At 43.4% G+C, this 11559-nt stretch overlaps 1 protein-coding gene and 1 long non-coding RNA gene across 2 annotated transcripts; one reads left to right on the top strand and one right to left on the bottom strand.

The window, feature by feature from the left end:
* Positions 1-779: 779 nt before the first annotated feature.
* LOC129831036 (glycoprotein endo-alpha-1,2-mannosidase-like protein) lies at positions 780-11245 on the bottom strand. The gene is made up of 4 exons (XM_055894027.1): positions 9800-11245; positions 9492-9601; positions 6710-6786; positions 780-4256 (listed from the first exon to the last, which is right to left on the bottom strand). The coding sequence occupies exons 1-4, from the start codon at positions 10305-10307 to the stop codon at positions 3620-3622; spliced, it is 1332 nt and encodes a 443-aa protein (XP_055750002.1). The 5' UTR covers positions 10308-11245; the 3' UTR covers positions 780-3619.
* On the top strand, positions 3756-6853 carry LOC129831037 (uncharacterized). The gene is made up of 2 exons (XR_008755663.1): positions 3756-4263; positions 5785-6853. It is a non-coding gene; the product is annotated as an uncharacterized LOC129831037 (long non-coding RNA).
* Positions 11246-11559: the final 314 nt, after the last annotated feature.

The following is an 11559-nucleotide window of genomic DNA, read 5'->3' on the forward strand; positions in this document are numbered from 1 at the left end:
TCTATAATGGTATGAACACATCATCTGAACCATTGATCTATAATGGTATGAACACATCATCTGACCCTTTGATCTATAATGGTATGAACACGTCATCTGACCCTTTGATCTATAATGGTATGAACACATCATCTGACCCATTGAGCTATAATGGTAGGAACACATCTGAACCATTGAGCTATAATGGTAGGAACACATCTGAACCATTGATCTATAATGGTATGAACACATCATCTGACCCATTGATCTATAATGGTAGGAACACCTCATCTGAACCATTGAGCTATAATGGTAGGAACACATCATCTGATCTGTCACCTGGCACTAGAAAGATCAGTAATGATGAGGAGTGTTGGGGCCTGCCATCACACGGGGCTGTGAAGCCTGACATTTATATAACCGCACAACGCCAAAGCCTGGTTGGGTAGTTGGTATTAACGGGTGATGTGCTTGGGTACTGTGTGTGTGGAGCAGGACAGCGTAGCGAACAGTGGAGGCTGCTGAGGGGAGGACGGCTCATAATATCCATTCCAGACTTTAATATGAGCCGTCCTCCCCTCAGCAGCCTCCACTGGTAGTCCACAAGGTGTTGGTAGTCAGCAGATTCAGCACTGACCCCATGGTTTCTAATTGAGTTAAGTGATAAAGTAGCTATTACAGTTTGGCTTGACAATGATAGAAGAGTGTAATACAGAACCGTCTCATTCCCAAATGGATCTGACCCTTGCTGATTTGGATTAGTCGAACCCACCCTATTTCAAACACAAAGTATTCTCAGATAGGAAACAGACATTACTTTTATTTTTCACCATTTCAAAGTAATACAGGAAAGAATAAGTCAGAAAGTCTCAAAGCTCACCCACACTACACAACCCCAATGGTGCTATCATCACAACAGAATTCACCCACACTACACAACCCCAATGGTGCTATCATCACAACAGAATTCACCCACTGTAAAGGTTGTCAATGTCGTTCTCCTCCTCAGACGAGGAGGAGCATGGATCGGACCAAGATGCGGAGTAGGAGGTATTCATGATTTTAATGGCAAACCAACAAACACTACAAATTAACAAAACAACAAACGTGACTAACCTGCAACAGTCCTGTGTGGCCCAAACGCTAACACAGGAAACAAACACCCACAAAACACCAGTGAAACCCTGGCTGCCTTAGTATGACTCTCAATCAGAGACAAACGATACACACCTGTCTCTAATTGAGAATCATACCAGGCCGAACACAAAACCCCACATAGAAATAGAAAACATAGACTGCCCACCCAACACTCACACCCTGACCAATAAAGACATATAAAACAAGAGAAAACAGGTCAGGAACGTGACACCCACACTACACAACCCCAATGGCTCTATCATCACAACAGAATTCACCCACACTACACAACCCCAATGGTGCTATCATCACAACAGAATTCACCCACACTACACAACCCCAATGGTGCTATCATCACAACAGAATTCACCCACACTACACAACCCCAATGGCTCTATCATCACAACAGAATTCACCCACACTACACAACCCCAATGGTGCTATCATCACAACAGAATTCACCCACACTACACAACCCTAATGGTGCTATCATCACAACAGATTCACCCACACTACACAACCCCAATGGTGCTATCATCACAACAGAATTCACCCACACTACACAACCCCAATGGTGCTATCATCACAACAGAATTCACCCACACTACACAACCCTAATGGTGCTATCATCACAACAGATTCACCCACACTACACAACCCCAATGGTGCTATCATCACAACAGAATTCACCCACACTACACAACCCCAATGGTGCTATCATCACAACAGAATTCACCCACACTACACAACCCCAATGGTGCTATCATCACAACAGAATTCACCCACACTACATAACCCCAATGGCTCTATCATCACAACAGAATTCACCCACACTACACAACCCCAATGGCTCTATCATCACAACAGAATTCACCCACACTACACAACCCCAATGGCTCTATCATCACAACAGAATTCACCCACACTACACAACCCCAATGGCTCTATCATCACAACAGAATTCACCCACACTACACAACTCTAATGGTGCTATCATCACAACAGATTCATCCACACTACACAACCCCAATGGTGCTATCGTTACTGTGGCGATCATCATAACAGAACTCATTTGAAAGGAATAGACTTAAGTCACTCAAAACAGACCATTTCTTTCCACTAACATAAGTCGAGGTAACCAACCGATTAAACTTTGTTGAATATTCAGATGTTCAAAAAGAAACCAGGTATCGTGATGAAAAGTCTTCTGGAATGTTCATTTGAGAGAAGAACAGAAGAGTTGATGAACACAGAGACAGGTTAAATCATGAGTGTACCCCTGAATCCCAAATCAACCCCTAGCCCTCTCCCCCTAGACACTTTGGCAGGTCTGAGAGGATTGGATAGGTGTAATAGGATTGTATAGGTGTAAGCAATATAATGGAATCTCCATCTTGCCCTTTGATAGCAACAATTCCACCTAGCCTAAGTCAATGGTGTGAGCAGTCCCATTTGTTCCAGTCAAAGGCATACACTCCCCTTTGTATTTATTTGAACAGTGAAGCAATAGAAGTGACTCCAGTACATTATTTAAGCAATAAGGCACGAGGGGGTGTGGTATATGGACAATATACCACATCTAAGGGCTGTTCTTATGCACGACGCAACACAGTGTCTGGATACAGCCCTTAGCCGTGGTATATTGGCCATATACCACAAACCCCCGTGGTGCTTTATTGCTGTTATAAACTGGTTACCAACTTAATTAGAGCAGTAAAAATAAATGTTTTGTCATACACGTGGTATACAATCTGATATACCACGGCTGTCAGCCGATCAGCATTCAGGGCTCGAACCACCCAGTTTATAATGACCATTTAGTTCCTATTGGGAAAAACATAATCAGATAAACAACCAAAGCAAACTGCAAATGCATCCAACAAGTTTGTAGAGTCATAAGCTTGATGCAGTCATTGTGTGCTAGGAATATGGGACCAAATGCTACACTTCTGACTACTTTAATACGTTATTAGTGAATTTGTCCAAATACTACTGAAAAAATAAGGTATTCAAATGGGGGGACTAGATACATTAAGGTTTTTCATTTCTAAACAGTAAAACATATGTATGAAAATACCCTCAAATAAAAGGTGACATTCTGTACTATCGCCTAATATTAAATATTTGATCTCAAATTCAAAATGCTGGAGAATAGGGCCAAATTTGCAAGTTTTAGCTTCACTGTCTAAATAAATCCATAGAGGAGTGTATATTCATATCGACCCAGAATACCCAGCAGTGAGGCCACTCCTACCCTTTTCAAACTATCATGCTGACCCAAATCAAACTGTGATGGCTGTGTTATTTTCTTTCCACATTTTTATTTTCAACATGGTTCCAGCAACTATAGAGGACGTGTAACCACTAACCATGCCAGCTCAATGCAGCTTGGTTTGGTTCGGTCTGGCTCAGTAGTGTGAAAAGCTCCTCATTTTTACTTGCTCCAGTCACACCCAAAAGGCATTATTCCCATCGAACCCAGTCGAGTCAGGAGTCCTGTCCACTACATGAGCCACTTGTCTTTCTCCTTATTGAAGTGTTCGGCCCACTTCCTGGTGAGTTCCAGGTACAGATCTGACCGGCGGGGCTGGTAGTCGAGATACAGCCGCGACACCGTCTTCCTAGGCACCGCCTTCTCAATCTGTGTCCCCTCGTGCCACTCGTTGAATGACGTGATGGTCACGATCTCCGGCCGCACGGACAACGCCGCCTGCAGGCTAGTCTCGTAATAGCGTCCGTTGACCCTGTTCCTCGTGTTGTGGTTGTTCCATGGCCTCACTGCAGTGTCGACGTATCCCGGCCCGGCGCTGGGTACAAACAGCAGGTTGTTACCGTCACAGAAGGCCTTGACCGCCTTCCAGTTCTGGTGAGAGGAGCCAAAGGAGAAGCCGTTGGAGGCGAAGTACGTATACATGCCGTCGAAGCCACCGGCCAGGATTTCTTGTTTGTGGCGTTCCTCTACGACCAGGGCGAGGAAGACACCGTCGTAGGGCGTGCCGCGGAGGGTGTGGGTGCCGGCGGGGTGGAGCAGGTCGGCCCAGGCTTCAGGCGGGGTCAGGTAGGAGTCGTAGACATAGAACAGAGGAAGGATCCGCCCCGTGGTCAATCTGAAGCGGTAGAAGGCGCCGTGGTTCCCGTACCTATGAGGTAAAGATTTTGTTTAGTTTAGTTCATGTTGACATATGCAGCTAGAATCTGAATTGCAGTATACATGCAAATCACGCTTCTTTTTATAGAGAAGTGAACATGCAAGAAGATAAACATATCATGAGCATAGATAGCCAATCCTCCAATGTGTAGCACCCACCACAGTCAGAGATGATTTAATTTAAATATATATACAGTATATATGTTTATATTACACACACACTACAGTTCAAAAGTTTGGGGTCACTTAGAAATGTCCTTGTTTTTGAAAGAAAAGCACATTTTCTGTCCATTAAAATAACATGAAATTGATCAGAAATACAGTGTAGACATTGTTAATGTTGTAAATGACTACTGTAGCTGGAAACTGCTGATTTTTTATGGAATATCTACATAGGCGTACAGAGGCCCATTATCAGAAACCATCACTCTTGTGTTCCAATGGCACGTTGTGTTAGCTAATCCAGTTTATAATTTTAAAAGCTAATTGATCATTAGAAACACCGTTTGCAATTATGTTAGCACAGCAGAAAACTGTTGGGCTGATTAAAGAAGCAATACAACTGGCCTTCTTAAGACTAGTTGAGTATCTGGAGCATCAGCATTTGTGGGTTCGATTGCAAATGCGTCTTCCAAATGGACAATGACCCCAAGCATACTTCCAAAATTGTGGCAAAATGGCTTAAGAACAACAAAGTCAAGGTATTGGAGTGGCCATCACAAAGCCCTGACCTCAATCACATAGAACATTTGTGGGCAGAACTAAAAAGGCGTGCGTGAGCAAGCAGGTCTACAAACCTGACTCAGTTACACAAGCTCTGTCAGCAGGAATGGGACAAAATTCACCAAACTTATTGTGGGAAGCTTGTGGAAGATCACCCGAAACGTTTGACCCAAGTTAAACAATTTAAAGGCAATGGTACCAAATACTAATTGAGTGTATGTAAACTTCTGACCCACTGGGAATGTGATGAAAGAAATAAAAACTGAAATAAATAATTCTCTCTACTATTATTCTGACATTTCACATTCTTAAAATAAAGTTGTGATCCTAACTGACCTAAGACAGGGAATTTCTACTAGGATTAAATGTCAGGAATTGTGAAAAACCGAGTTTAAATGTATTTGGCTAAGGTGTATGTAAACTTCCGACTTCAACTGTAGATATTCCATTAAAAATCAACATTAACAATGTCTACACTGTATTTCTGATCAATTTGATGTTATTATAATTGACAAAAAAAATTGCTTTTCTTTCAAAAACAAGGACATTTCTAAGTGACCCCAAACTTTTGAACAGTAGGATATATACACTTGTTACAAAACAGCAGGTTCTGCCAACAGAAGTGTTCTCAATTGGGTGAAGTGTCAGATGTCTACAGAAAATGCTATTATGTGGAATGTTGCTCTTATTTTCAAGAGCAAGTTTGGAGTGTGTGAACATTGTAGATGGAGAGATCAGATGATAGAAATGCATCCCCTCCCCCCTCCCTTCTCATTCTCTCTGTGGTTTCTTTTCAGGCAGATGGATAGCACAGTTGGTTGTGCAGAAGTTGGCAGAAACATCTCTCCCTGGAAACAAGGTGTACTAGGCTTGTCCTCAATCACGATCATCACTGTTCAGTAAGCTTGACAGCGATACACCAACCCTACCGCCCAACTGCAGAGGGTGTCTCAATGTTTGGACAATGTTTAGGTGGATCACTATCATGCCTCATTAGATAAACAATCACATATTTGTTTTCTGCCCTTTACGTTTGTCCTCTACTATAGTCGTTGTTATGAATATGTTTGGCATGACAATGACCATTGGAGTTGGCAAGACGGCACAAAGAGATGTGGGACCTGCAGGCTACTGCTGGTCTGTTCCATAGCCAAGCTCTTTTCATACATTTTTCCACAGGTACAAATCTTTTAGTGGCACTATCAATTGTCTAAAGCCCGCAGATGAATACTCTAATAATGAAAGTGAAAGTAATCCAATCAGGACAAAGGCTACTTGCAGTTTCATTCTCTCTACCTCCTTCAGACCTGAAAAGGATTCAGATTTCTCCAGATCCCTAGACCTTTCCATGTTAATGTCACTGGACATTAACATGGAAAGCAGAGCTCTGACCTTTGGCTTAAAGTAAGTGATAAGAAAATCTTCATCTGTATGAGTGCGATGTTGAGAGGAGAAAGAGAGGCAGAGAGAGCGAAAGGAAGAGATGTGGGGAGAGCGAGAGAGAAGTGGGGAGAGCGAGAGAGAGAATTGGGGAAAGTGAGAGTGGAGATAGAAAGAGTGAAGTGGAGAAAGGAAAGGAGATTAGATGAGAAGTGGAGTGGAGTGGCTGGCTAGAGGACGCAGATGTACAGAACAGTCGAAGGCTAATCTACTTGTCAATGATCTAGAGAGCGAGAGAGAGGAGATGTGGATGTATAGGACAGTTTCCACTGATCAACCTACTTGTCAATTATGTATTTGATGTTATCATGCATGCTGAGGTCGGTCCGACCCTTGTACGGCTGGATGTGGAACGCCACCTGTGTGAACAGAGTAGGCATATGGATCATTATAAACCCTTAATAAAGAGGACAATACTCTCTGCAATATACTTTTTCAAGGTCTTTGAAGCATTATTATACCACTTGAATGTAAACACGGTTCTGTAAAGGAAGAAGTAATATTCAGTAGTATATCAGCACATTGCCATTTTATTGTGGTATTAAAAAGCAGTATGGCAATGCCTTCAGAATTCAATTGGTAAGGTGTGGTGAGTGGTGAGCACCATCTGTGAGTTTGACTGTTCAAATCACTGGCATAGTAAAATAATCCTAAGGTACATGAACAGAGGGAAATATTCAGCAACTCTTTGAGGACAATGGAAATGGATTTCAGAAATGCTTCATTATTGTTAAAACCAATGTGCTTCGTCATGTATCCGCCAACTAGCTTATCCATCCTTAAATAGTATAACCTTTTCCTGAGGCTCAGAGAATCAATATGTGGGTACTCAAATTTCATGCATCCCAGTGTCCATCCAGAATGACAGTTATTTTGGGGACCAAGCGAACGGTGTGTGTCAGAGGCTTCTGGGCTGGGATCAGCCAATCAGAGGGCTGGGAGCAGCCAATTAGAGATCGCTTAGCTGGTGGATCATCTTTAAATAAATCCTCCTTTTCTGACTCTGGGGCCCCATAGGGATTGGTCCAGGTAACATCAGCAATCAAACAGAATGATGTGTGTGTGTGTGCGTGTGCGAGAGAGAGAGCGTATCTCAAGTGTAAAGATAGAAGGCAATAGAATGGCACAGGACAGGAGCTAACTTTAGAGAGAGGAGCAGGATGTGGACTGAGTTTTAGTTTCTTGAAAATTGAAAGAGACTGCTGCGAGGAAGAGGAGGAGGATGAGGAAGAGCGGACCACTGAAGCAGACACTCCTAGCTCCCAGCGATCATACCCATTATCCAAACTCAGGACCTCACCCTCTCTTTGATCTCAAGTGATCCTCCATCCTCTTTTAAGAAAATAAAAGGGATTTTGGAGTTGTATTCCTTCCAGTGTCCTGGCAGTGAACTTTATCTGCTGGAGATAATAATCAGGATACTGCTCTCTACTTTAAGGAAATAATACTCTCTACTTAAAAGTATTACCTAAGGCCTTTTTCTCTCTGTGACTCTGTGTCTTTGCTGCAACTGAGAGATAATACCTGCCAACCCTTCAATGAACCATACCAGGGCCTTACAGCATACATATAAACATCAAACCAGGATGAAATCCCTCGAGGTTTAAAAACATTTTTTTTAAGGGAGACCTGGATCTGATCCAGATTTCACACACCACACCTTGAAGGATCAACAGGGAGTCTCTCAGCATTTAGATGGCTGTGATTGCTGTGACACAGATGACTGTGTATGATCCAAATTACATGTATAGGACTGTGGCAGCTGCCCTCTCTCACCCCAGGATTAGACTAGCCTGATCCCAGATCTCTTTGTGCTGTATAGCCAACACCTACTGTCATTGTCGAGACAGCACAAACAGATATGGGACCAGTCTTAAACTGCCTGACAACTAGGATGTTTACCTCAGCTGCTGCATAGCAAAAGGTCTACTTCACCTCACCGTCAACTGTTGATAGAACAGTCGAGCCATGAATGACGGAGCGTGGCGGGCTAGATAGAAAGGAAAGAACACCCACTCCCTCTCGCTGGCTCTCTTTTTTTTAAGAGGCTGCAAGGTCTTCATAAACAGTTTCCATGGCAACACTGTGTTTGACACAGCAGCGACCGAGCTGGGCTGTCAGTTTGTGTCGTGGCTGGTTTTGAAATCAGAGGCAGAGTGGCAAGGTGAACTGATGTGCTGTTCAACGAGTCCCTTTACTCAGCTGTATAAACTGTGTGTGTGTGTGCGTGCGCGAGACCCTCTCGTGCCATGCACACAGGCCTCAGGCTGCATGGTCAGCCCCAGTTATGCCAATGCTGTTCGTGTGAGTGTGTCCTTGTGTGGGTGCGTGCATGAATGTACAGAACATCTATAATGGCTTCAATAGACTGAAAGTCAAGCAGTATAAGAGGGGCTTGAAACATGTCCCCTGAGTCACTCTTCCAAGTCAAATGGAAACTGTCTTCCCTCGGTTTAAAAATCCTGAAACATTTTTTTGTCTGCCTTCAGAGGACCTTGTGAAACACCCAAAGACTTGTGAGTTTGTTGAAGAAATGTTTTCTCTGTCTACATCAATAATATACAAGATGGAGAAAGAAAGTGGGCTAGAACAGATGGTTTTATACATAGAAAATACATTCCAAAATCACACACTTCACCCTCTAAAAATGAAATGCATTGTGTCTGTCTTCGAGTGAACACAGTGAAGTTATGACGTACACTGTGGCTGCTCACTCAGTTTTGGTAACAGGAATATTTATATGTATTTATCTAGGCTCAAAGGCCATGACTGATACTCACTTAGACTACTACAACAAAGGTCGGAGTTAACATAGTCTCTTGTGACAGACTGTTACACAATCTGAGTGAACAACATAAACCTGGAAGCACCTACCAACCAATCATCACTGCCAGCCAGCCAAGGTTGGGGTGAATTCCATTTCAATTCAGTCCAATCCGGAAGTCAACTGAAATTCCAACTGACTGAATTGGAATGGATTCGACCCCAACCCTGCAGCCAGACATTTCTGAATTCAGTAAAGCACCAGAAATTGTAAAAACATACCGGTTCTCTCACCAGTTACCTTGATGCTGTGTCTGTGGGCAGCGTCCATGACAGCAGGCACCAGGTCTTCACATGGCTCGCCATGGTTGTCTGCAATGCCAGGCGGATACCAGGACAGAACCAGTACACCTGAGGCGGAAACAGTTAGTGACGTCTGACATAAGGATAGGCCTATAACAACCCTTCATAAAATTGGTGCAGATGAATGGAGGAGTTTAAGTGAAGCTACTTTAATACTTCAATATTTGAGAGGTACAGTATCATGTTCAGGACACCTTTGATGGTAATATTTAAGTTTGGGGGGTTAGTGGTGCCAAAATCCCTCACCTGCTGCAGCCGCTTCAATTTGCGACATATGTGACTCCAGCACGGAGGGGTCTCTAGAACTGTATGGTCCTAGCTCCGGGAAGAAACTCGACGCTATGTCCTCTGGAGGAGAATGTCTTCCTTTGGAGTGGCTGGGGGCGATCTTAGGGTCCCAGTGCGGCACTAGAACATGGTCCCAGTGAATATATTTACCGTCCATCTGTGGGGTGCCATACCACAGGTAATAGAATATTTGTACGTCGTAGAATATACTGTAGTCACGGTCGGATTTTGTGAAGACGACTTTGGTGTCGCTGGCTAGATGGGACTGACCAGGGGAAACTACCATGTCGTTTGAGACTGGCCGTCGATGGTCGCCTCCTCTTTCCCTCACAAACTCTCCCATCCCCGGGGCAAGGTCTGAGAAGCCATCGCTGGGTTTCAGTGTTCTGAGGCCCATCATGGTCCCGAAGATGAAGAGAGTGAATAAGAAAAGTGCAATGAGAGCTTTCTTGCGCAGCCGTGTCATTTTGGTCGCTGTCCGAGGTGCTGAAAGTAGCCTATAGACCGCTATGTGCTTTCGTTGAATCTATATCATAAGTAGATCTATGTCAGTCTCTTTCATCAACATGTAGCCTATAGTGTTCAAGTATACACACTTAGCAAGAAAAAAATGTGGGAAAGAATGTGGGAAAAGACACTCAATCTCTGCAGTGGCTTGTGCGTTTCGTTATAGATTTCAGAGTGGCAGCGTTCGTGGCTAGAGTTCGATTTTCGACTTGAACAAAAATAATCGAATACATGTCCCTTCAAACATCTAAACTATAGCCTCTCAAACCATCATTTTTTCCTGATAATGTGTTTTTAAACGAATCTCTCCTTTCTCCCTGTATATCCATGAAGAGCATATATGCCTCTAACGGTTACAGTTTAGCTTCTCATAATGACTGACTGTCATTACCATTTCAGGGCATCGTCATGTTAGGGTTGTTATGTTTCCCGAACACCGAGAGCTCATCTGTGGATTCCAATGAAAGAGATGGAGACAAAAAAAGCATGTCGCTCTGTTCATATTTCAAAAGACAATCTCTGGAGCTTTTTTCAAACTCTGCCTCCTGCACACTCCCAACTGTTCTTCTCGACTGTTAATTCATCACATAGTTCGTAGCACAGTTACCTTTGTCTTCGGCAATTGCTTTCGCTCGCCTGCTAACGTTACCCCTTGTTTATCCCGTCTCTTGTCTCCCTTGATTATGCATTTAAACCTGCTTCTCCGGGAACAACCCGTTATAATCCATCACATCTCCAGAACGGTAGACTTGGTCGACGTTCGGTTTTAGGCAGACGGTTTTTAAATTGATCGTTTTCTCACGAAACTCAGCAGGAGGAAGAGGGGGAGGGGGTGGCTGAGCACCAGGCTGCGGGGGTGAGCAGAGTGGGTGGGATTAACCCTGGTTTTATTGTCTATGGATTAACCCCGCGCACTGTTCTGAGAGGAAAGTAGAGCGCGCGTGGAACATGGGTAGCCTATTATTGCTTTTGCCTTTGTTTGCTCTGTATATGGTTACTTTAACTCAGTATTTATGGGTAGAAGTAGGCTACGTTGCATTCTCTTGCTATCCTCCTATTTGAAAATCCGTTCTCTCACGGATCATTTGGCTGTTCACACTATAGGCTATGTTGGCTATATGTTACAATATGGACACATTGACGTCTATTATTTATTGAACAAAAGAGATTACATTTGTATGATTTTGGCTATATGAAATAGCCTATGGCTA

This window comes from Salvelinus fontinalis, chromosome 32 (genome assembly GCF_029448725.1).
Source record: "Salvelinus fontinalis isolate EN_2023a chromosome 32, ASM2944872v1, whole genome shotgun sequence".
Classification (NCBI taxonomy): Eukaryota; Metazoa; Chordata; class Actinopteri; order Salmoniformes; family Salmonidae; genus Salvelinus; species Salvelinus fontinalis.